The sequence below is a fragment of the Rhinoraja longicauda genome, chromosome 13 (genome assembly GCF_053455715.1).
Source record: "Rhinoraja longicauda isolate Sanriku21f chromosome 13, sRhiLon1.1, whole genome shotgun sequence".
In the NCBI taxonomy this organism is placed as follows: domain Eukaryota; kingdom Metazoa; phylum Chordata; class Chondrichthyes; order Rajiformes; family Arhynchobatidae; genus Rhinoraja; species Rhinoraja longicauda.
The window spans coordinates 30628852-30656130 of record NC_135965.1 but is presented as its reverse complement, the minus strand read 5'-3'; the positions used below and the strand labels follow the sequence as shown (position 1 = coordinate 30656130).

General features: G+C 44.4%; 1 protein-coding gene across 1 annotated transcript in view; it reads left to right on the top strand.

The window, feature by feature from the left end:
• Positions 1-16562, top strand: part of LOC144599072 (uncharacterized) — a 91712-nt gene extending 75150 nt beyond the window's left edge. The window contains exons 23-31 of the mRNA XM_078409794.1: positions 744-921; positions 4517-4653; positions 6339-6453; positions 9048-9212; positions 10871-11018; positions 12000-12070; positions 12990-13174; positions 15702-15894; positions 16513-16562. Of these exons, the coding sequence (XP_078265920.1) occupies positions 744-921; positions 4517-4653; positions 6339-6453; positions 9048-9212; positions 10871-11018; positions 12000-12070; positions 12990-13174; positions 15702-15894; positions 16513-16547 (1227 nt within the window). The 3' untranslated portion in view covers positions 16548-16562. The remainder of the gene's footprint in view (positions 1-743; positions 922-4516; positions 4654-6338; positions 6454-9047; positions 9213-10870; positions 11019-11999; positions 12071-12989; positions 13175-15701; positions 15895-16512) is intronic.
• The last annotated feature ends 10717 nt before the right edge of the window (positions 16563-27279 follow it).

The following is a 27279-nucleotide window of genomic DNA, read 5'->3' as shown; positions in this document are numbered from 1 at the left end:
GTTCACTAGGTTAATTCCCGGAATGGCGGGACTGTCGTATGTTGAAAGGCTGGAGCAATTAGGCTTGTATACACTGGAATTTAGAAGGATGAGGGGGGATCTTATTGAAACATATAAGATAATTAGGGGATTGGACACATTAGAGGCAGGAAACATGTTCCCAATGTTGGGGGAGTCCAGAACAAGGGGTCACAGTTTAAGAATAAGGGGTAGGCCATTTAGAACGGAGATGAGGAAGAACTTTTTCAGTCAGAGAGTGGTGAAGGTGTGGAATTCTCTGCCTCAGAAAGCAGTGGAGGCCAGTTCGTTGGATGCTTTCAAGAGAGAGCTGGATAGAGCTCTTAAGGATAGCGGAGTGAGGGGGTATGGGGAGAAGGCAGGAACGGGGTACTGATTGAGAGTGATCAGCCATGATCACATTGAATGGCGGTGCTGGCTCGAGGGGCTGAATGGCCTACTCCTGCACCTATTGTCTATAATACCGATATTTTCACGTTTCATATGAGTTGGAAATCTTTGCTGTCAGCTAGAGATTCTTAATGCTGGGACCAGTTTGCAGAAAAGTTGCAATGAAACATAAAGTATTACTTGATGATGATGATGATAATGATGATGATGGTGATGATGTGAAGCTACAGTATTAAATCTCAGAAGGGTAAAACATTCCTGCTATAGTTCAAAGGTTATTTCCTGCCTCCGCTTTAAAAGATTTTACATAATAGCTACTCTCTTGTGTTTCTTAGGAATTGTTTGGGCGAAGGATGAATTCAACATTCAACCTCTTCAATTCCTCAAAATATGGGCAGAAGAACTTGATGTTCAAAGACTCAACACAGGAATTGGTTCACCTTCCCAGTGGAATGGATTTCTTTCTTTATCTTGGCAGTGATTATGTACATGCTATACAGATCCTTGAAAACTGTAAGAGTTTGTTTTAGATAATATTAACAGAAGACATTCTTGGGGTTGAGATCGTGGGGGGCAATTGCACTGTGTATATCCTGGGTCATGGCCACAGGCAGCATTCAGAGGGAGGTTTCACAGCGTGGCAGAAGCTGCCCACTCTGGCATCCCAGTGGAGCACAGTGTGCCTGCACAGTCCTTAAGTACTGAGTGTGACTACCCTTCCCACTGCCTACATGCACAGTGCTGACATCACCACCCGCAAGGGCAACGATGTACTGGCACCGCACTAATTATCGCCACACTTCTTTCCACAGGTTTGTAAGTTAATTGGCTTGGTAAAATTGTAAATTGTCCCTAGTGTGTGTAGGATAGTGTTAGTGTACGGGGATCGCTGGTCGGCTTGGACGCGGTGGGCCGAAGGGCCTGTTTTCACCCTGTATCTCTAAAACTAAAACTAAAACACCAAAGAATTGCTTCCTATAAGTAAGACAACGAATTTTCAGTTATCACAATGGGAAACATATAATAAATGATCTAGAATGATTCTAATGGTCAGTCTATCAATGTGTAAATATTGCAAAATGAATTACTTTAGGTTGCTGACCTCACTGGCTTCCATGACTTTTAGGATTTAACCTCAGTGAAGAGCAGAGAGGGTAGGGGATAAGCCAGTGTTGGTTCTAATGTGGGCCACTGACGGAGACTGGTTTAGCTACACCAGCTGCCTTCTTGCCTATCTTACCCAGGAGAAGGTGCTTGGGAAGCTGAAAGGGCTGAAGGTGGATAAGTCCCATGGACTGCACCCTAGGGTTCTGAAAGAGGTGACTTTAAAGAATGTGGAGGCAATGACAGTGATATTTCAAGAATCAATAGAGACAGGAATGGTCCCAGATGATTGGAAAATTTCCAATATTGCTCCCCGCCGAACAAGAAGGGAGCAAAGCAAAATAGTGGGAACTATAGGCCGGTTAGACTGTCTGCGGTGGTTGGCAAGAGTCCATTATAAAGGATGATGTTATGGAGTACTTATAAGTTCACAATAAAATAGGCCAAAGTCAGCTTGGCTTTGTGAAGGGGAGGTCTTGCTTGACAAATCTGCTGGAATTCTTTGAAGATGTAAATAGCATGACAAAGGAGTCAGTAGATGCTATTTACTTAGATTTTCAGAAAGCTTTGAAAAGGTGCCACACGCGAGGTTGCAAAGGAAGATGAGAGCCCACGGTATCAAGGGGAAGATACTAGCATGGATAGCAGGTTGGCTGGATGGCAGAAGACAAAGAGTGGCAATAAAGGGGGCTTTTTCTGGTTGCTGCCAGTGACTGACGGAGTTCCACAGAGGTCGGTGCTGGGGCCGCTGCTCTTCACGTTGTGTATTAATGATTTGGACGAGGGGATTGAAGGTTTTGTGGCCAAGTTTGCGGATGAAATTATAATAGGTGGAAGGGCAGGTAGTGTAGAGAAAGCAGGGACTCTGCAGAAAGACTTGGATAGGTTGGGAGAGTGGGCAGAGATGTGGCAGATGGAATATAGTGTAGCAAAGTGTGGAGTCATGCATTTTGGTAGAAAGAATAAAGGCGTAGACTATTTTCTAAATGGGGAGAGAATCCAGAAATCGGAGGTGCAAAGGGACTTGGGAATACAAATGCAGGATTCCCAAAATGTTAATCTGCAAGTTGGATCGGTAGTAAAGAAAGCAAACTCAATACTAGCATTTATTTCATGAGGGCTTGTATACAAAAACAGGGATGTAATGCTGAGGCTCTGTCAGGAATATTGTGAGCAATTTTGGGCACCATATCTGAGGAAGGATGTGCTGGCTCTGGAGAGGGTCCAGAGGAGGTTTACAAGAATGATCCCAGGAATGAGTGGGTTAACCTATGATGACATTTGTCAGCACTGAGCCTGTACTCGCTGGAGTTTAGAAATATGAGGATGGACCTCATTGAAACATACAGAATAATGAAAGGCTTGGATAGAGTGGATGTGGAGAGGATGTTTCCACTTGTGGGAGAGTCTAGGACTAGAGGTCATAGCCTCAGAATCAAAGGACGTTCTTTTAGGAAGGAGATGAAGAGAAATTTCTTTAGTCAGAGGGTGGTCAATCTGTGGAATTCTTTGCCACAGAAGGCTGCTGAGGCCAAGTCAGTGGATATTTTTAAGGCAGAGACAGATGTACAGGTGTCAGAGATTATGGGGAGAAGGCAGGAGAATGGGGTTAGGAGAGAGAGATAAATCAGCCATGATTGAATGGCGGAGTAGACTTGATGGGTTGAATGGCCTAATTCTACCCCTATCACTTATGACCTTATGACCTTATGAGTGCTGAGGCCAACATTATACCTCAACTAAGGGGAGTGGTAGTATTGCTGCCTTACAGCTCCAGAGACCTGGGTTCAATCCTGTCTGTGGGCGCTGCCTTCCCGTGACTGTGTGGGTTTTCTCCGGGAGCTCTCATTTCAAAGACGTCCAGGGTTGTAGGTTAATTGGCTTCAGTAAGAATTGTAAATTGTTCCTAGTGTGTAGGATAGTGCTAGTGAATGGGGATAGCTGGTCGGCGCAGACTCAGTTGGCCGAAGGGCTGATTTTGCATTGTATCTTTAAAGTAAATCTCTCCATTAAGGTATGCTATCCATCAGAAAATTACTGTTTATGCTATATTAGTCATTTAAGGCATGAAAAATAGTGAGTGTAAGATATTTGGATGGAGAAAAGTTATTTAACCAGTGGGTCCCAGAAGGTCTTGTCCTCTAGGATTTACACCCAGGTCTGGCTTAATTGCAGGATGAGACAGTCTCCAGGTAACAAGGGTTTACAGTCCTGAAATCTGTCCGTAAACTGGTTTTCCCTTGACAGAAACAAACAATTTCCCCAAAAACCAAGATAAAAACCCATTGCCTGAAATGTTAAACCTTTTCTTCCTGATGTACTACTTTGTTTTCTCTCTTACTGCATCGCGCTGTTGTCTGATTTTCTATACTTACCCACATGGTATCACTCAGCATGCATCTCCTGTAGTTTAGTTGACAGATATGGCCCGGAAACAGGTCCTTTGTTCCATTGAGTCCACGCCGACACACTTATACTATCCTACACACCCTAGGGACAATTCACAATTATAAGCCGATTCATCTACAAACCCTTACGTCTTTGAAGTGTGGGAGGAGCCAGTTGTTTATGTCTCAAAACATTTTAATATCATTTATAAGGCGGACAAAACATTGATGGGAGAATTTGTGTCAGCTGGATTTCCACATGTCTTCTGAAGCCAGGGAAGCCCCTATATTTGATTCAAATTTAGATGCTGTGATGAGCATCAAGTAGAATGATAGAAGACAAATTATAGATGAGATTGTCCATTTTTGCTTGGGCATTTCCGTTTTCCTAACCCTGTACAGTGAAACATGGGATCCTCCACTCTGTATACCTTGTTCCAATGAGGCCAATGGTGGGCAATGCTGAGACTTCACTGTGCAATGTAATGCTGGTGCTTTGAAATGTTAAGGTATTCCATATCACCAGGTTATTGATCCAGGGGCTCACAAAATGAATACTGCACCAATATAATCCATTGGAGAAGAATAATGAATCATTCATCATGGTTGTGTTACAGCGGAGAGCAGTATTTTGAATACTGGAAAGATCCGATGGTGTGCTATTGGTGATTTTGAAATGCAGAAGTGTGAGAGCTGGGGAACAGTACGTTGCGTGAGAGGCGAAAATGCTGAAGACTGCATAAGACAGATCAAGGTAATGACAGCAATGTTTAATCGAGCATTTCCAGCGGTTGACTGAATAGAATATACTCAGTAGGTCAGGCAGCATCTGTAGAGAGAGAAAAACTGTCAATGTTTCAGATAAATGAACTTTCATCAGAACCATGTCTAAGCAATAATCAAGATGGGCACGAAATGCTGGAGTAACTCAACGGAACAAGCAACATCTCTGGATAGAAGGAATGGGTGACGTTTTGGGTCAAGACCCTTCTTCAGACAAAAAAAACAAGAATGTTTTAATTTGTGTAGAGGGGAAGTGTCGGGATTTTACAAAAAGAATAAGTGTGAAAGGGCAGAAACTAAGCACTCTCCTGATACCACCAATCCATCATCCCAGGAACCAGTGCAATGAACCTTCACTGCCCTTCCTCTGTAGCAGATATATTCTTGGTTAGGTAAAGAGACCAAAAATTGTAATTGTAATTGTAATTAATTTATTAGCCAAGTATGTAAAAATATACAAGGAATTTGATTTGCCATACAGTCATACCAAAAAAGCAACAAGACACACGACTACATAAAAATTAATATAAACATCCACCACAGCGCACTGCACAGTCGAACCATCCGCAGTCGGGGCGATCGCTCCCGCAGCCGGCGATCGAAGCTCCCGCGATCGGGGCTGTCGAACTCCTGCGGTTGGGCTCCCAAAGTAGATGCCTAACCAAGGGACTACGAGCTCCACGATGTTAAGTCCGCAGGCTCCCGCGGTTGGAGCCCCCGAAGTCAATCCCCAGCAAAGGGACCGCCAGCTCCAAGATGTTAGGCCGCAGTGCGCCTAAATGTACACAATCCCTCTGGAACAATCTCACTGAATATATTGTGATAAAGTATCTCTACTCCTGCACTCAAATACTCTTCAAATATTTGCCAATCAAAGGGCTTCAAAAACAACAAGTATTGTTAAGAAAAGGCATAAAACCTCTTGCAAATCAAAAATTGATTCAATGGTCAATGGTCGATCGTCAACGGTTTATTTATTGTCATGTGTACCAGGTGCAGTGAAATACATTTTTTGCATTAGGATCTGCAAGACTATCCCCGTACATAAACACAATCGCCCCAGTCAGTGCAGTATGCATAGAGCAGCTCCCTGAGTCCATATGCAAGAGACGCCATTTTGGCACCATTTTACAGTCCGAGTTGCAGCTGTCCACAAAGGCCCATTGCAGCCATCTGCTCCTCCATTTCGGTTGTCCTGCGAACCGTCGTCCCTCCCCACATCGGGTCTTCGTTCCCCAGAAGGGGCCCTTCCCACAGCAGACCTCGAAAGCGTGGAAGGTAAGACTCCCTGGTTCCTCTCACCCTTTCCCAGGCTCTTTGTCCAGCATCTGCCACCATTTTTCGGCGATCCATGATTGTATTTGGAGCAGGAGAAACAGAAGTTCCTACTGATTACAATAGGCAATAGGTAATAGACAATAGGTGCAGGGGTAGGCCATTTGGCCCTTCGAGCCAGCACCGCCATTCACCGTGATCATGGCTGATCATGCACAATCTGTACCCCGTTCCTGCCTTCTCCCCATATCCCGTGACTCCGCTATCATTAAGAGTAAGACTATGATGACAAGTACGGAGAGAACTATGGGTTTAGCCTGCAGATGAACGAGAAAGGCAGACTAGTGGAGAGAGTAAATACTGTATTTTATGTTGTTTTAGTATGGAGATGCTGATGCAGCAACTTTTGATGGAGGAGAGGTGTACATTGGAGGAAAGTGCGGCCTTGTTCCAGTCATGGCAGAGTATTATGACAAAAGTACGTTTCCTCTACAATGCTTTAAATTGTTATCTTCGTTTAATTCCTTTGAGGTTTAATCAACCTCATGTGAAGGATTAAGTACAAGAAGAATAGAAAAAGAGTCAGTCTGGCACTTTTTCCTTGTTTCATTTGTACATTTGCACATTAGATTTAATGTATAAATGCTGAACTGCAGTTTGAATTTCTTGCAATGACACAATATTATGGTCTTCTGATTTCATGATAAATTTGGTCTGGCATTAACCCTCCATCAGTACAACAGGCACCTCTGCCTCTTGGTTGCTCTGGTGTATCTTTGCATGAGGCGGTGTGATTTGTATAGTTTGCATTTTATCCGAGTGTTCATAAATATTCTGGCAAACTGGAAAATCACAGCAGTTTCACAGAATTGTTCTGTTGCATACTTCTATGAAATAGTTTAGTTACCCTGTTCCAATTGAGTTCAGGAACCATCATGATTGCAATGCTACAATTTGTAATAAATTGAGAAAAAAAAAATCTCAAATTTACTGTCGTTTCTGTCTGTGTGCAGGGAATCTTCCAGGGGAGGTTTTCTTCAATCATCATCAGGCTTACAAAAATGATTCCAAGAATGAGTGGCTTAGCATATGATGAGCATTTGACAGCACTGGGCCTTTACTCGCTGGAGTTTAGAAGGTTGAGGGGGGGACCACATTGAAACTTACAGAATAACGAAAGGCAAAGATAGATTGGATGTGGGAAGGATATTTCCACTGGTGGGAAAGTCAAGGACCAGAGGTCATAGCCTCAGAATTAAAGGGCGCTCTTTTAGAAAGGAGGTGAGGATGAACTTCTTTAGTCAGAGAGCAGTTAATCTGTGGAACTCATTGCCACAGAGGGCTGTGGAGGTCAAGTCAGCGGATATTTTTGAAGCAGAGATACACAAATTCTTGATTAAAACAGGTTTCAGAGTTTTGGGGAGAAGGCAGGAGAATGGGATTAGGAGGCAGAGATCAGTCATGATTGAATGGCGGAGTAGACTCGACGGGTCGAATGGCCTAATTCTACTCCTATAACTTGTGAACTTGCGAACTTGTGCTAGACATCTCTTTACACCTTTCATTGGACATAGAATAATCAGCCTATTTTCTCTGCAGCTAATCCTGATTCATGCAAACCCACAGCAGTAAATACTAAAATACGTAAGTATTAAAATATTTTAATGACTACTCAATTCTCTGTGACTCTGTAATCACTATTGATAAGCCCTTTTCTCTGCACTTTTCTCACACAGTTAAGTAATTATTTGTCAATGAGCCTCACATGCATTGCTGCATTAAAATAATGCCATGTTGCAGATGATGCTCTCCAATATGTCACAGCCTTGGAGCAATGCCGGAAATGCAATTGCAGGAAAAGTTAGGTAACTCTCCCAAGGGTGAGTCTACATCAAGAATATTGGATCCAAGATAAAATTAGATAAATCCCAAGCCTCCTTTGGGATATGGGAGCAAAAGATGATTAAAAAATGGAGCTTAATTTCAAAAGATAATATCCATTATCACAGTGTTCCTCCCATGAAGGTAGATGGAAAATAATGGGAAACCAGGAGAGAGCTCTGCTTGGTTGTGACATAAAAATCATTGACTGTTGAACTGCTTGATGACACCGACTTACCAGATTCAAAGATAGACAATAGACAATAGACAATAGGTGCAGGAGTAGGCCATTCGGCCCTTCGAGCCAGCACCACCATTCAATGTGATCATGGCTGATCATTCTCAATCAGTACCCCGTTCCTGCCTTCTCCCCATACCCCCAGATATAGAGAAACCATTCAGTGCTCTCACACCCTGGTCATTCTTTCTTCTCCTCTCTGCTGCCAGGCAGATGATACACCAGCTGAAAAGCATGCATGTCCTGATTCAAGATCAGCTTCTTCCCTGCTGCTATCAAATTGTAGAACAGACCTCCCACATGCTAGTGATGAATTCCTGATCCTCCAATACTGCCACCCCACACTTGTTTTATCTGCACTTTCTCTGTAGCTGTAACACTATATTCTACATTTTGTTTATTTTCTCTTTTGTACTGTCTATTCTACTTTTGTACAGCATGATTTGCCAGGATAGCATACAAACAAACGTTTTACTGTATCCCAGTACACGTTGTAATAATAAACCAATTACCAATTATGTTTGCTAACCAAAATGTATTGTAACATTGTACCTAATTCTCTCCTAATGCTACAGCATTGGTTGTAAGATGCACTGCAGCATATTAGTTATTGACCTAGTCTATACAAATTGATCTGGTACATGAGTTCAAATGCCTCCAATGCATCTTGGGGAATTTAAATTCAGTGTGGAGTACAGGAATGTTCAGTTCAGTAAAGTCTGTAGTAAAATGCAATGATATGTAACAGTGACCAAAAAACTACTGGATGTATAAACACTCCTGTTTTACTGGCAGTAACAATCTGCTCGAGGAATCCAATGAGTTGAACAGCAACTATAAGGGGAGGGGGAAGGATTTATCAATGTTTCGTGCTGAAAATCTGAAGTTTCGTGTGCCTGAATCTGGCTCTGCTTTAAATACTTCTCTCTTTTCACAAAGAAGTTACCACTTTGTTTGTGTTCATTACGCAGCCTCTTACTTTGCGGTGGCCGTCGTGAAGGATCCAAGCCTGACCTGGAACAAACTGAAGGGGAAGAAGTCGTGTCACACAGCGGTCGAGCGCACTGCAGGCTGGAATGTGCCCATGGGAACCCTGGTTGGAGAGGGATTGATCCAGGCTTGTGACATTTATAATTGTAAGTGGGATTGGTGATTTCTGATGTCTTCTGGTGATTTTCTTGGAATAGTTTGAAATACTCTCTATCTGGTGACTTGCCTTAACAGGGTAGTAAGATTAAGTGGTCTGGCACTGAACCAGGAACTGAAAGTGGTAAGAATCCTCAGGGATGCTGCCTGACCTTTTCAGTATCCACAGCGTTTTCTGCATTCACTTCAGATGACAATAATGATGCCACTCCTGACAGTCACACCCTGGTCATTCTTTCTTCTCCTCTCTGCTGTCAGACAGATGATACACCAGCTGAAAAGATCATTCAAGATCAGCTTCTTCCCTGCAGGAAACCTTCCTGTGGGCAGAGCTTCCCCCTTGGTCAAACCTAATGCACCTCTATTCAGTGTCTTTTTTCCACAGGCACTGAAAGTGAAGTGATTTAAAAAAAATACATCAATTCAAAGAAAGTTAATTAAAACTTTGGAGCACAAATCAATAAAAAAATTAAAATCTTACCTAAAATATGGGCAGCAGCAGCAGCAACAGCAACATTGAGGATGGACAGGTGAATGGCAAGGATGTGCGGCAGGGTGGTGCAGTGTTGAACTGCTGCCTCACTGCGCCAGAGACCTGGGTTCGATACTAACTATGAGTGCTGTCTGTACGGAAGTTGTACGTTCTCCCTGGGAGAACATTTTCTCTGGGAACTCTGGTTTCCTCCCACACTCCAAAGACGTACAGGTTTATAGGTAAATTGGTTTTGGTAAAAATTGTTAATTGTCCTCAGTGTGTAGGATAGTGCTAGTGTGCGGGGATCTCGCTGGTCGGCACGGACTTGGCGGGCTGAACTAATCCGAGAACCAAAAGTGTGAGGAAGGCAGGAGCAGGGAAGAGAGCTATCAACGTGTTGGTTTCTTTGTATTCAGAAATCCAAATGCATTCCAAATGTTGGAGTGGATGATAGACGGCATGAGGTTCTGGAGGCTTCACATGGCTCTGATGTTATGACCAGCTGCTCTGCTGACTTCCTAATTGGCTGTTTTGCGTTAATATTTACCACCTGGAGGGGATGGGAGAGTCTCATCACACATCAGACCTCGAGCTTGATTCAGCACATCCTGCAGAGGCAGCCCGTCAGAGACCAGCATTGGAAGAGGCATTCAGTGGGCGGTGGGATCCAGGGTTGTGGGACTGGGACATTCCCTGGGAAGTTGCCAGGCAAAGCTGGGTTGGTCCTGCAGGTTCTGTGCTCCGGATAAGACGATAAGTGAACTGGATTAAACCATGGACCAACAGAAAGCAAGATAATGCTGAAAATGGATTGCAGTCTTCTTCCTGGCTCGTTGTGTTGTGTCAGTGAATAACACAAGTGAATTGTTATTAGGTTCAGATGATCTATAGTAACAACGTGGCATCTCGGGAGAGAAGGAATGGGTGACGTTTCGGGTCGAGACCCTTCTTCAGACTGAAGAAGGGTCTCGACCCGAAACATCACCCATTCCTTCTCTCCCGAGATGCTGCCTGACCTGCTGAGTTACTCCAGCATTTTGTGAATAAATCGATTTGCACCAGCATCTGCAGTTATTTTCTTATAGTAACAACGTGATGTTATTATCCAATAATGAAGATATAAACACACTGGCTCTGAAGAAGTATTAATGTTAATTTTCTTTTGGAATAAAGCCACCTATTTCAATGAGAGCTGTGCCCCGGGTGCAAATGCTGCCTTGTATCCCAGACTCTGCTCCTTGTGCATCGGCAATGAGGCGTCGATGGACAAGTGTGCAGCCAACAGCAATGAGAGGTACTTCAGCTACAGTGGAGCCTTCAGGTAAATAAATGGCTTTCACGGAACACCTTTCGCAACCTCTGTACATGCTTCACAGCCGAGAAAATAACCTTAGTGTTTCGCTTGAAACGTTAGCAATTCAGTAGGCAGGTTCTTCACAGCAAAATGTCAAGAAAGCAGTGTTCTGATAATGGGGGGCAGCATAACTCCACACCTAGTCGACCTGCTGCCTCACAGATGGGTTCCTTATTAAACATTACCTTTGAAGAAATGCGCCTTCAATAAGTGCATCCATCTCTGGCAGCAACTGGACAAATTAACTCACCATCTACAACACACCACCACTGCCTGGAGATTATTGGAACTTGAAGTAAACATAGAAACCATCAAACAGTTGCAGAAACTTAGTAATAGCCAGAAGAAATTAATGAGCCATCAACGTGTACATAGCTGATTATCCCTTTAAATGTTGCTGTTTGGTCAGCGAGGGTGTTTTTTGTTGCTCTCTATACGTAAGGCTATGTGAGGTTTCCTGAGCCAGTTAGCTGTAGCATTGATGTCTAAAATGCCATATGACAATTGAGATCATAATCTGCCTTCTCTGCACAGTCCAGCACATGTTAACTTCCTCAGCAATACACCATCTGACAAGGCATGTCCATTTCATTACCATCACAAGGCCATTCAGCCCATTAAGTATATGCTAGCTCACAGAGTAATCATAGTCCCTCACTAATTTTCATCGTAATCGGTTCTCCCACATTTCCATTAACTTCCACTCAGATTTTAATTGTTTACGCACTCATGCAAATACACCATATTGAAGCTCCAATAAATGGGTGGCAACAATCCTAATTTCTCAATCGCATTTAGGCTAATATTTATTTGAAGTTCCTATATTACACACAGCACTTAAACACAAGTCAACAGCATCATAGGATAGGCAAGGAAAATATCACTACATTTGATGCAGCTATTTTTGTAATTATGATTCCTCAAAGAATTTGCTTAAATCTCTAACAGGTGCCTGGTGGAATCGGGTGACGTTGCTTTCGTTAAGCACACGACTGTGTCAGAGAACACTGACACTGATGGTATGTAGAACTCTTGGGACATGTTTTACATGCATGTCAGAAGTTATGCCTTCAGTTCCTGGTTTGTGCTGAGTTGGATTTGTCAGTGCCTGAGGCAAAAATGACAATCAGAAGTGAAGATAGTTTGTAGATGAAGAAAGATAGCTTGAAAGTGCTAGAGTGAATACAGGCAAAACATATCAGATGGGTGACGTTTCGGGTTGAGACCCTTCAGACTCAGTCATTTTGTGTCTGTCCTCAATATAAACCAGCATCTGCAGTTCTAGACAGACAGACAGATAGATAGAAAGGGGTTGTTAGTAGGTTCGATACTTAAAATAGGAAAATTCAGTGTTCATATCGTTAGGTTTTTCACGACCCAAGTGGAAAATGAGGTGCTGTTCCTCCAGTTAATGTGTGGTCTCACTCTGTTAATGGAGGAGGCCCAGAATAGCAAGGTTTATATGGGAAATGGAAGCAGAGTTAAAATGGTTGACAACAGGGAGTTTCAGCAGGCCTTGGCGGACTGACAGCAAGTGATTGGTGAAACAGTCGCTGAGTCTACCTTTGGTCTCACCAATGTAAAGGAGGCCATATCGCAAATACCTAATGCAGTAGATGAGGTTAGAGGAGATGCACTTGAACCTCTGTCTCACTTGGAAGGACTGCTGGGGTCCTTCGTTGGAGGTGAGGGACCAGGTATAAGGACAAGAGTTCGGGGGATGGTGTCAGTGTACGTTTACAAGAAGGACTGTTTGATGCAACCAACAAAAAGGCAGGCAAAGCTGGGGCCCATGTGAGTGCCCATGGCTACACCTTTAACTTAAAGGACTTGAACAATTTGAGAAGCTATCTGCTGCAATAAAGACTGCAGAATGTGTCTTTTCACAAAGACTTCAGAATGTGAGAGGATTGCTATTTGAATCACTTTCACTCACAGGGAATGGAGAGATGGACTGGAACAAGAATTTGTCCTCTAAAAACTACTACTTGCTATGCAAAAATGGGTCGATAGCCTCCGTTAATCAGTTCCTGGACTGTCACTTGGCTGATGTCCCAGCACATGCAGTTATGACACGACCTGATAAGAAGGTTGCAGTGCTAAAGCTGCTGAAAAGTCAACAGGTGAGAACGTGAACCATTTTATTATCCAGCTTTATGCACTTGAAAATTGATTGGAATTGGGGCAGGATAGAAATCGCTTGAGGTTGACAACAACAGAGAGTGATCAATTCAGACTGACATCCAACATTGTATGACCAACTGGTGGGTGACTGTAAGGTTCAGTCAAACTGTTTCTTAAAAATCAAAATTAAATCTATTCAATTATTTACAATAATAATATCCACAAAACAAATAATAACACACCCACCGCCATATTACAAAAACCACTAAATATTCTTATTACTAAATATCAAATGACGATGGTACAGTCCTGATTCAGGATACCGTTAATCCCCCGCGGTGCCCAGCAGTCCCGGAAATCCCCCCACTGTGCTCATGGACATCTAATGTTCTTTCTCAAGGGACACAAGGGCACTGGCATAACCCCGGAAAAGGGGCAACTGTTTCACTCTTGTAGCTGCATCATTAAATTGGACACTTAATCAAAAAGGCATTGTACTGAAATAGAAAATCAGCTCGGGTTGGTTGGTCATTTGCTCTTTCCACTTAAACCCCTGGGAACAAAAGGGTTAACATGGATAGCTGTGGTACAGGATGTAAACCTGTTGATTGTCCAACTCCAGAAAATGAAAAGTCCATTGGGGAATCAGAGCAAAATGGAAATTACCAGAGGTTGGTGCCACCAATCAATGATTTACAGATTAATCAGGCCCACGAAAAGCAAATGGAATTCAGCTTTCACAATCTCTGCAGTGGACAGCTAGCTAATATTGACTTGAACATTCTAGACTCATGCTTCATTATTTCTGGCCAAAATTGCTGACCAGTGTCCTTTTTTCATCAAATACGATACAATAGGTTAGAACTTTATTTATCCCAGGATTCCACATTTTCCCCTTCACTCCCCTTTCCACTTTCTGAAGGGACTGTTCATTCAGAGACTTCTGTTCATTCTTCCTTCTCTACCAGTCACTTCCCAACTCATAAGTTCATAAGTTATAGGAGCAGAATTGGGCCATTCGGCCCATCAAGTCTACTCCACCGGTTCCCTCTCAACCCCATTCTGCTGCCTTCTTCCCATAACCCCTGACAACCTTACTAATCAAGAATCTATCAATCTCCACCTTAAACATATCCACTGACTTGGCCTCCACAGCAGTTTGTGGCAATGAATTCCACATATTCACCACCACTTGACTAAAGGAACTCCTCTTGATCTCCTTTCTAAAGGTACATCCTTTTATTCTGGGGCTATGGCCTCTGGTCCTGTACTCTCCCACCAGTGGAAACATCACATTCACTCTATCCAAGCTTTTCACTATTCGGTAAGTTTCAATGAAGCCCCCGCTCATCCTTCTAAACTCCAGCGGGTACAGGCCCAGTGCCGTCAAATGCCCATCTCATGACATCTCCCATTGCAATGAGATCTAACACCTGCCCTTTTGCTGTAGCTCTTTCCTCACCATTGAATGGCCCAATACTCCTTCTACGTGCAACAGTAATTCACTTTCACTTTTTACAGTTTGTTCAGTGCTCATCGTCTCCTCTAGCTTGCAGAAAGCAAATGAAGGTTGAGTCATCGCTTTGCAGAACACCTCCATTCAGTCCACAGTGGTACCCCAGACCTTCCACTCACCTGTCACCTTCATTCTCAATCTCATTCACACTTTGACCTTTCTTCCTCTGTCCTCTTACATTGTTTCAATGATATTCAATGTAAAGTTGAGTAACAAAACATCATCTTCCATTTGGCCACAACACAGCCTTTGTACTCAGTACTGAATTTATCAGTTTCAGGTAAATAACTACCTTTGTTCCTTCACTGTTGAAGAGGCAAAACCTTATCATTTCTCTCTTCTGTCTCCAACTTCAGTACTGAAAGTAATTTTTACTTTGACAACCTCATCTGCACTTTATCACAGACATTCCCATTGTCCACTCCGTCCTTCCCCTTCTTTAAAAACAACAATCTTCTTTTCACCATCTTCCATCTCTGGAAGAATCCTTAACCTAAAAACATTAACTATGCTTCTCCTTCCCTAAATGCTGCCTGACCAGCTGAGTATTTCCATTTATGCACTTGTTTTGGATTTTCAGCAGATTTTTTTCCAATTAACCCCTAGGAAGATTTTTTTTTGGATTGCTTAAGTAAAGGTGGGCTCTAAGGATCCTTTTCATGGTATTGGACTGAACCACCCCACCAGCGGCAGGAACAGCTACTTTACCACATTCATCAGGTTCTTGAACTAACCTGCACAATCCTAATCCTACCTCATCAACAGAACTTCCATGGACTTGTTTCCTGCTGTGTTTTATGCTGATGTCTTGCTTTATTTTTTTTTCTTTTCACCGTCTCGTATAATTGTATGTTTTCGGTATTGCCTGAGTCTGTGTGCTCGAGATGGCGTAGCAAGATTTTCATTGCACCTGTAACTCCCTGCACTTGTGCATGTGACATTAAACTCGACTTTGACTTGACGTGACGTGCTTGCTATCAACACCGGCAACAATTTTCTTTTTATTCCAGCTGCTGTATGGTCGCAATGGAACTATGGCAGGCACCTTTCAGATGTTTAGCTCATCAACATTTTCAGGAAAAAACCTACTTTTTAAGGATTCCACTCAATGTCTCATTGAAATCCCCCAAACTAATTACGAAGACTTTCTGGGTGATCGCTACATCAATATATTGGAAGGACTCCATTCTTGTAAATCTCCTGGTAAGTAATAGAAAAATATACCTTTAAGCTATTTCCCCCCATAGATGGTATGTTTTTCTAGGATATCTAAACTCATGGATATATAGATTCATTCCAAGTTCTCCTGGCTCCTGAAATTGGGGAGGGGTAGCAATCGGGGAAAAGAAATAATGGTACATGTCTATTGAATGCAGATATTCTACTGCTAGTGTTTGAGTTTGGGTGTTGGAGAAAGACATCATGCACAGAGACAGCACATCTCAGCTGGTGTAGACATGTTGAAATATCACATTTCTGTTCATGGTATCCTTGTACATCTGGAGCAAGTGTGCTATTGAAATAGTGTCAAAGGAGGAACAGTGTTCCTTTATCTAACTGTGTTTGGTTGATGGCATAATGTAGAGGGGATAGAGTGAGTGGGGTGAACTTTATTCTCTAACTAACATATAAATTAGTTAGAGATGACTTGGAAATGTTGACAATTAAAATGCCAGTGCTCAACTCTTCACCACTAATTTTACCCACCTGGCAAAAAAACAAATAATCAGGAAAGGGACTATATTAAATTATTGCCACTAGAGCCATTTACAGGGAGAACATTGCTACCATGTTCTAGGTACTGGTTGCTCTCTATTCCAGATCTCCTTGAAGCTTGTGCCTTTAAAAACTGCTGATGACTTGACCTGCAGTTTCATCTCATGACCTGGAATTCTTCTGCTCTCCACTGGATGCCTGCCCGAGTACAACATCCATTGCAAATTTATCTAATCAATCTCTAGCATTTCATAGATGACCTGCAAAATGGTGAGCTATATATGACACTGCTTTGTTTAAAAAAAAAAAATTCTTTCTGCAAAATAAAATAAACTATAATGAGTACACTCAGATCTGCTGGGCTATTTTAATAACTGCAATGGTGCACTTCACTTTTCAAAAATAATTCTTTCCAGTATGTTACTCACTGCTTCTGCACCGCGATGCAGCTCCACAGGTAACAGATAGTAGATGTTTCCTTGCTGAAGTGACAGCATGCAGTTCCAATCAATGAAAGTGGCCATAGAAAAAAAAAAACCAAAAAAGAAGCATTTCAAGTCCTTCCCCTGTCCTTGTATCCAGCATGCCAAATTATTGAATTTCAATAGGAAATAGTGAAGAATTTTCACCATCATGAATCTCTATAAATGTAGTTTATCTATTCCCCTTTACGACTTACATTGCAAAGTTGCTTGAAACTATTCTTAGAAGAAATGTTTCCAGAATTCCCAAGCAAGCCTTTCTGATGTGTTTTATCATCTGTTTTCTTAACTTTCTCATATGTAGTCCAGCTTCCAGTCACTAATCAATTGTATTTTATTTGGTTTCTGGCGGATTGATTTACATCGACCCTGTCTACACAACTGCTGTATGGCAAGAGAAGGAATTTAAACTGGTCGGGCTTACTAATTTTTGTCAATAACAGAACAGTTTATTCCCAAGATGTAATAACTTCAAATATTTCTTAATTTTGCCTAAAAGGTAGCATTTTTCTGTAATTTGAATGTAAGTACCTAGTTATTATTTACCATTTCTTTGTCTTCTATTTTTAACACTAGTTTGTGGCTCAAGTTCATATTCTAAGGGTGGTGGGTTCATGGAACAAACTGCCAGAGGAGGTAGTTGAGGCAGGGATTATCCCAACATTTAAGAAACAGTTAGACAGTTACTTGGATAGGACAGGTTTGGAAGGATATGGATCAAATGCAAGCAGGTGGGACTAGTGTAGCTGGGACATGTTGGCTGGTGTGGGCAAGTTGGGCCGAAGTGCCTGTTTTCACATTGTATCACACTATGACTATGATTCCACCAATTAAAAATGCTTATTGTGTAGTGGCCTGGCGGAGGCCAGAGAAAAGGCAAGATGCCAGGCAGTGTTTTGTTAGATTCTTTTATTAGGCTGTGAGCTCCTGCCCACAGCGTAGTTCTCCTAGGGATTAGATACGCCTTCCCTTGGCCTGGCTTTTAACCCCTTTCGCCTGTCCGTCACGTAACGAGGGGGCTGACCCAAGGAGTGGCCTGATCCGCCACAGGACCCCCCCCAAGAACCGGAGGTACAAAACGGACAGGAGGGCGCACGAGGCGACCAGCCCGGGTGCGCACCATGACCGGCGCAGGGACCGGCGACTGACCGACAGGTGGAGGGGTCGTAGCAGACACTGGAGGGGGTAGCTTGGACGGGGGGCGACCGCGCGGGCGGGGCTGTGCAACCGGCACCGGCCGATCAATGTCCACGTGTGCCGGCTTCAGCCGTGCGACCGAAACAGTCTCTCTGCGACCCCCCATGTCCAGAACGAATGTGGCCGAGCCGTGTTGCAGGACCCGGAAGGGGCCCTCGTACGGCCGCTGGAGAAGTGATCGGTGTGCGTCCCTGCGCAGGAACACAAACTGGCAGTCCTCCAGAGCGGCAGGGACGTGTGGCTGGAATGTCCCATGACGTGACGTGGGCACAGGTGCCAGCCTGCCCACCGTCTGCCGAAGACGTTGCAGGGCGTCAGAAGGCTGCTCCACTCGACCCTGCGCTGGTGGGATGAACTCCCCGGGAACCGTCAAGGGGGCCCCGTACACCAACTCGGCTGAGGAGGAGGCCAAGTCCTCCTTGGGTGCGGTGCGGATCCCCAGCAAAACCCACGGCAGGGCGTCCACCCAGTCTGGGCCCGTGAGCCGAGCCTTCAGGGCAGCTTTCAGCTGGCGGTGAAAACGTTCCACCAACCCGTTCGACTGTGGATGGTACGCCGTAGTGTGGTGTAGGCTGACACCCAAGAGTCTTGCCATGGCCGACCACAGTTCCGAAGTGAACTGTGGCCCCCGGTCGGATGTAATGTCCAGTGGCACCTTCGGCGGCCGGCCAGATCCATCGTGTGTTCGCCCGGGATCGCCGCACCGGTGGTCGGTTCCTCGTCGACACTGGAGCAGAGGTGAGCGTCCTACCTCCTTCCACCGCCGATATCCATACGGGCAAACGCGGCCCCCTCCTCACTGCGGCGAACGGTAGCCCCATCAACACTTACGGGGTCTGCCAGCTCGCCCTTAACTTCGGCGACAGCTGGTTCACGTGGCGGTTCATCATTGCCGATGTTTCCCAGCCGCTGCTGGGCGCCGACTTCCTGCGGGCGCATTCCATGCTCGTGGATGTCAGGCGGCAGCGCCTGGTGCACTCCAGCACGCTGAGGCCGGTCTCCCCCAACGTCGAACACCTGTCGTCCGTGGATGCGACATACGCGCGCATCCTGGCGGACTTCCCGGACATTGTGGAAACCCACTTCTCCTCCTCCGCTCTCAAGCACGGGGTGCAACATCACATCCCCACCACCGGCCCACCCGTGCACGCCCGAGCGCGGCGTCTCGCTCCAGATAAGCTCCGTCTAGCTCGAGAGGAGTTTCGTCAGATGGAGTCAATGGGCATCGTACGCCCTTCCGATAGCCCGTGGGCGTCACCACTCCACTTGGTCCCCAAGGCGGACGGGGGTTGGCGACCGTGCGGGGACTATCGGCGCTTAAATGACGCGACCGTTCCCGACAGGTACCCGGTTCCGCACATCCAGGACTTTAATGCCCACCTGGCCGGAGCATCCGTGTTCTCCAAGGTGGACCTTGTGCGTGGATATAATCATGGAACAAACTGCCAGAGGAGGTAGTTGAGGCAGGGATTATCCCAACATTTAAGAAACAGTTAGACAGTTACTTGGATAGGACAGGTTTGGACCACAATTGCTACATTAACTCTTTATTTCTATCCTTACTCGCTCAATTATTCTACCAGAGTGTTACGTTCAGAAGTTACATTTACAATTTAAAGTAAATCCCAAATCCACCACAAAGGTTTATCACCAGAAAATTAACTAAAAAGGTAACTTTCTAACAGTGCTGTTAACATAGTGTTTCATGTGCCCAAATTTTAAGCTTTCACAAAACATTGTGGGAAAAGGCTAATATTTCATAAGTAAAACAAAAAGACAAAGTGCCGGAGTAACTCAGCAGGTCAGACAGCATCTCTTAAGAACATGGATAGGTGACATTTCGGCTAGGACCCTTTGTTAGAAGGGCACCAACCCAAAACGTCATCTATCCATGTTCTCCATAGATGCTGCCTAATCCACTGTACTCCTGCATATTGTCTCTTTTGTATAAACCAGCATCTGCAGTTCCTTTTATCTCAAATTTTCCTCAGCAATATTTTACTGGTAGAGCAGACATCCAAATAACCCAAACAGCAATATTAAGGGAATTCAACTTATGACGTCAGAATGGTGACTCAGTTAAGTGTGGATGAGAACATAATGGAATAGATTACCTTTGTTCTCTGACCATTTGATAAACGATCTCAGAGTCATGAGGTCTCAGCCTGGTATGGAGGAATTGTGTAACCAGATATATATCATGGACAAAGAGGGTTTGGAAGGATATGGGCCAAGTGCAGGCAATTGGAACTAGCTCCGTTAGGCAACTCGGTTGGCATAGACGAGTCAGTGCAGTATGGCTTTATTTCATTTCATACATACAGCGCGGAAACATGCCTTTTCGGCCCACCAAGTCCGCGCCGCCCAGCGATCCCCGCACATTAACACTATCCTACACACACTAGGGACAATTTTCACATTTACCCAGTCAATTAACCTACACACCTGTACGTCTTTGGAGTGTGGGAGGAAACCGAAGATCTCGGAGAAAACCCACGCAGGTCACGGGGAGAACGTACAAACTCCTTACAGTACAGCACCCGGTAGTCAGGATCGAACCTGAGTCTCCGGCGCTGTATTCGCTGTAAGGCAGCAACTCTACCGTTGCGCCACCGTGCCGCCCTTATGTAGATGAAGACCCTAAGGGGTGCCTTCAGCATGAAACAAAGGGAAGCAATCAGGGTGAGAATATGACACTGAGCCTTCCAGTGCTGAGGGGCATGCGAGAAGCCAATGCGGGAAGCTGGCAGGACCTCACCATCTCCATCACAGGAGACAGACTAGTGACTGACATCTACAATAAACCCACTGATTCGCACAGCTATCTGGACTACACTTCTTCCCACCCCGTCTCCTGCAAAAAGTCTATCCCCTACTCCCAATTCCTCCGTCTACGCCGCATCTGCGCCTGGGATGAGGTGTTTCACACTAGGGCGTCAGAGATGTCCTCATTCTTCAGGAAACGGGGCTTCCCCTCTTCCATTATAGATGAGGCTCTCACTAGGGTCTCTTCTACATCCCGCAGCTCCGCTCTTGCTCCCCCTCCCCCCATTCGTAACAAGGACAGAATCCCCCTTGTTCTCACCTTCCACCCCTCCAGCCAGCGATTCCAACAAATCATCCGCCAACATTTCCGTCACCTACAACGGGACCCCACCACTGGCCACATCTTCCCATCCCCTCCCCTTTCTGCATTCCGCAGAGACTGCTCCCTCCGTAACTCCCTGGTCCACTCATCCCTTCCTACCCAAACCACCTCATCCCCGGGCACTTTCCCCTGCAACCGTAGGAGATGCAACACCTGTCCCTTTACCTTCCCCCTCAACTCCATCCAAGGACCGAAACAGTCTTTCCCGGTGAGACAGAGGTTCACCTGCACCTCCTCCAACCTCATCTATTGCATCCGCTGCTCTAGATGTCAACTTCTTTACATCGGCGAAACCAAACGCAGGCTCGGCGATCGTTTCGCTCAACACCTTCGCTCAGTCCGCCTTAACCAACCTGATCTCCCGGTAGCTGAGCACTTCAACTCCCCCTCCCATTCCCAGTCTGACCTTTCTGTCATGGGCCTCCTCCAGTGCCATAGTGAGGCTCACTGGAAATTGGAGGAACAGCAGCTCATATTTCGCTTGGGCAGCTTGCAGCCCAACGGTATGAACATTGACTTCTCCAACTTTAGATAGTTCCTCTATCCCTCTCTTCCCCTCCCCCTTCTCCCTCTATCTTCCTGTCTCCACCTATATCCTTCCTTTATCCCGCCCCCCTGACATCAGTCTGAAGAAGTGTCTCGACTCGAAACGTCACCCATTCCTGCTCTCCTGAGATGCTGCCTGACCTGCTGAGTTACTCCAGCATTTTGTGAATCCATATGGGGAAGTAACTGTGTTCACCTTTTTGATTGAGAAATAAGGGTTCTCAGCATTCAGGAAGAGCAGGAGTAAATCTATGAAAGTAGGAGCATCAAGCACATGGAGAACAACAACCCAAGAATAACTTGTACAAGGAGGTGTCCACATTTGGAACCCAGAGAAGACTGCAAACTACTGAGATGAATTTAGCCAGTTTACCTCATACAGTAGTATCCGAGTCCATACCTGCAGAATTGTGAATTTATGCAACAAGTAGCAAGCTAGAACAGTGTGTCACATAATAAGAGTTGTAAGGAATGATAGAATGCCTGTACTTTAAATGGTTTGAGTATTAATAAAGACTAACTTTTACTCAACTTTAGTTGGTGTATTTCTTTCCCATCATCATTTGGCATCCTCCAGGGGTAAAAGATTCAACAACAGCAAGAACACCTGCTGATAGAGAGGATTATATACAATGGTTAAAAGTAGTGTTTGGAAAGATGGCAGGATTTCAACAAAAAACAGATCCTCTGTTGTTGCAAGTCAGCTATGAGTTAATGAAATGGAAATATTTCCAATTAATGAAGGCACCAAAGTGTTCCAGAAGCTCCTTTAGATCCTTGTGAATGGAATGAATGAATCACTGGGCAGTCAGCAGGAAATGCAAACACAAGCATCCCCTCACTCAGAAAGGCCTGACCAACATGAAAGTTGACGTACAAACCAGACCATGCAAGCAAGGTTGTCCATGTGCTTTATTCTTGGGTGTCCTGCAGTCAGCTGTATCTATTGCAAATTCTTCATAGAGATGTACCAACTAATGAAAATGAGTAAAATGAATAACAAGTTGATGAAGCTAGCATTAATACTTTCAGAACTTCACAGTGGTAAGGAGAGACTCGACGCATGCTTGAAATACTTTCACTGAGTTATTCAAGGCAGCAATTGTAAGGTTTGGATTTGTAAATGGAGAAGACTGTCAACTCTACAGCCCTGTTTAATCCCATCCACTTCTAACACAATTTCATGCCTGGAGTCTGTCGTGTACTGACTTGTATCTGGAGTTAAATTGACAAATTACTATTAAACTCAGTTTTAGTGGGCATTAAAGAACTTCTAAGTTGGAAACCGACTCTCCTGAATTTTTTGGGACTTCTATCACATGAGATATGGTATTTGGAATAGATAGTGTAAATGCACAATCTTCCCCAGAGTGGGGGAATCAAGAACTAGAGGACATAGGTTTAAAGGGAGAAGGGAAGATTTAATAGGAACCTGAGGACAACTATTTCCTCACACAGAGGGTGGGAGGTAAATACCACAAGTTGCCAGAGGGGGTAGTTGAGGCAGGTACTATCACAACATTTAAAAGACATTTGGACTGGTACATGGATAGGAAAGGTTTAGAAGGATATGGCCAAGCACAGGCAGGTGGGCTATTTTGGTCACCAAAGGGCCTGTTTCTATGCTCTATGACATGTGAGTTAAGCTATGAAATAGCTGTGGTTTCTGTGGTTTCCCATCTTCAGAGGTCAAGCTTAATTGCAAAGAAGCAAACAAACTACATATTTGCAGACCGTTCGTGAATGGCTGTGACGTTTGCCAACAAGAGAGAGGTGGTAAAACAGATTGTGAGGATACAAGCTATTATGCAAAGGAAGATTAGTTGATTCATTAAGTGGAGAAAAAATATTGGTATACAGTGTTTTATGTTGGGAAATGTGAAGGCAACCTACTTTGGCTGTTCTTTGACAGGTCATTGGTCAGACTAACTCAAGGCTATTTGCTTGCTTGCCCAATTTCACAAACAAATATTTCAGCAGATAACCTGGCTCACATTGTGTACTGTAATGTCTGACAGCAGTCTATGCCACCCTTAGTGCCAGCAGAGGGATCAGCAGGTACCGTGACGTTAAACTGATCTCATCTGCCTGTACATGATCCAAATCCCTCTATTCCCTGCACTTCCACGTGCTTAAAAAACCTCAAACACCACTTCCATATCTGCCTCCACACCCCCACCGGCAATGCGTTCCAGGCTCCCATCACTGTCTGTGTGAAGAACATGCCCTGCACATTTCCACCGAAACTTTCTGTCTCTCACAACATAGTTGGGCCCTCTAGTGTTGGACATTTTCATCCAGGGAAAAAGGTTCTGATGGGCTACCTTATCTATGCCTCTCATAATCTTATATACCTCTATAAAGTCTTCCCTTAGCCTCTGATGTTCCAGAGAAAACAAGTGTATCCAACCTGTAGCTGAAACCCTCTAATCAAGGGAGCATTCTGGTAAATCTCCTCTGCACCATCTCCAAAGCCTCCACGTCTTTCTTGTAACGGGGCGACCAGAAAAGCAGATAATACTCCAAATGCAGCATTACCAAAGTCCGGCAGAGCTGACTTCCTGACTCTCATATTCAATGTCCCTAGTAATAAAGGCAACCATACCATACCACCCTATCTACTTGTGCTGCTTCCTTCAGTGAGCTATGAGCGGACTCCAAGATCCTTCTGTACATCAATGCTGTTAAAGGACTTGCCTTTAACTGTATACTCTCTCCTTGCATTCAACCTCATCAAAGTTCAACACCTCACACTTGCTCGGGTTAAACTCCATCTGCAATTTCTGCAGCTGGTCTATATCCCACTGACAGCATTCCTCATTGCTGTAACTCCTCCAATTTTTGGTGTCCTCAACAAACTTACTCACCAACCCATTTACATTTATGTCCAGGTCAAGTAATACAAACAGCAGAGGTTTCCAGCACAGGAGCTTGCGGAACTCCACTGGCAACAGATCTCCAGCCAGAATATATACCTTCCACCACAACCCTCTGTCTTAGAAACATAGAAACATAGAAAATAGGTGCAGGAGGAGGCCATTCAGCCCTTCGAGCCAGCACCGCCATTCATTGCAATCATGGTGATCATCCACAATCAGTAACCCGTGCCTGCCTTCTTCCCATATCCCTTGATTCCACTAGGCCCTAGAGCTCTGTCTAACTCTCTCTTAAATTCATCCAGTGATTTGGCCTCCACTGCCCTCGGTGGCAGAGAATTCCACAAATTTCCAACTCTCTGGGTGAAAAAGTTCCTTCTCACCTCAGTTTTAAATGGCCTCCCCTTTATTCTAAGACTGTGGTCCCTGGTTCTGGACTCCCCCAACATTGGGAACATTTTTCCTGCATCTAGCTTGTCCAGTCCTTTTATAATTTTATATAAGATCCCCTTTCATCCTTCTAAATTCCAGTGAATACAAGCCTAGTCTTTTCAATCTTTCCTCATATGACAGTCCCGCAATCTTTTATGAATAAAAGAGTTCTGAATCCATGCAACCAAGTCATCGTAAATCCCGTACATCTTAATCTCCTGGCTCAGAATGAATATGAATATAAAGTGAAAAAACGTGAGGTTGCCCACAAAATAGGAAAACAGTTTTATTTAATGTTGAGAGATTGGAAAATGTTAATGTTGTAAGGGATGTCGGAATCCTTGTACACCAGTCACTAAAAGTTAATATTCTGATGCAGGCAATTAGAAGACTAATGGTATGTTGGGATTTATTCCAAAAGGATTTGTACACAAGTAAAGATATCTTTCTGCGATTTTATAGGACCTTGGAAAGACAACACCTGCGGTTTTGTGAGCAGTTTTGTTCTATTGACTATGAAAGGGTATAAAGGTGGAGTGCAACGATGGTTAATTGCAGCTGACTTGCCTGAAGATTCATGCGACTGGACACAGGGATGGCAGGTTCACCATATGAAAATAAGTTGAGTAGACTTGCACTGTATTCTCCAGAGTTCAGAAGAAGGATGCATGATATTGTTGAAACATAAACAATTTGTCAGGGCTTAACAGACTGGATGCCAGGAGGATATTGGCCTGGCTCAAGTAAGTACCAAACGTATCATAGTAGAGGAGGGATAGACATCTTAGAGGCAACGCATCAAAGGCAATTCATTGAATTTTGGGTTAAAGTATCTCTATCTGTAGCACTTCCAAAGACAGATACAGGTAGGGCACACGTAGCTGATGTGTAGAAAGGAACTGCAGATGGTGAGATATACAGAAGATAGACATATAAAGCTGGAGTAACTCAGTGAGGCAGGCAGCATCTCTGGAGAGAAGGAATGGGTGACGTTTTGGGTCGAGACCCTTCTTCAGACTAGTTTGGGATAAGGGAAACAAGAGATATACACCGATCAGCCAAAACATTATTACCACTGACAGGCGAAGTGAATAACATTGATTATCTTGTTACAATGGCACCTGTCAAGGGGTGGGATATATTTGGAAACAAGTGAACAGTCAGTTCTTGAAGTTAATGTGTTGGATGCAGGAGAAATGGGCAGGAGTAAAGACCTGAGCGACTTTGACAAGGGCCAAATTGTTATGGCCAGCCAACTGGGTCAGAGTATCTCTGAAACGGCACAGCTTATGGGGTGCTCCCGGTCAGCAGTGGTGAGTACCTACCGACAGTGGTCCGAGAAGGGACAAACCACAGACTGGCAACAGGGTGTTGGGCGCACAAGACTCATCGATGCACGAGGGCAACGAAGGCTATCCCATCTAGTCAGAACCGACAGAAGGTTTACTATGGCACAAGTCACAGAAAACTTTAATGGTGGTCACGGGAGGAATGTGTCTCAATACACAGTGCATCGCACCCTGCTGCGTATGGGGCTGCACATGGAGGACCAACAGCATATTAGGCAGTTGGTCATAATGTTTTGGCTCACCAGGTCATAATGTTTTGACTGATTGGTGTAGTCGATGATGTAGAGAGGTAAAGATTTCAGCACCAGAGACCTGGGTTCGATCCCGACTATGGGTGCTGTCTGTACGGAGTTTGCACTTTCTCTGTATGTCTATGCATGTAGCTGATAGTTGGCTAACCCACATATATTTCAGAAACTGCTTTATGAGTGTCTGAAAGGAATCAATCTTCGAGGATTTAACAACTAATTTCAAAGGAATTTAGTTAAATTTAGTTTAGTTTAGTTTAGAGATACAACATGGAAACAGGCCCTTCAGCCCACTGTGTCCATGCTGACCAGCGATCCCCACTCACTAATACTATACAACACACACTAGGGACAATTTACAATTTCACCGAGCCAATTAGCCTCCAAACATGAACGTCTTTGCAGTGTAGGGGGAAACCGGAGCACCCAGAGAAAACCCACATAGCAAGCTCCTAACAGTCACGATCGAGCACCCATTCTTATACTCTGGCTACGTGGAGAAGCAAGCATCAAGAGGGGGAACTTTGGTTCATTAATTTTTTTGTCCAACACTGTGGATTGAGTGGGTCTGTTAAGTAGGCAAACTGAACACTG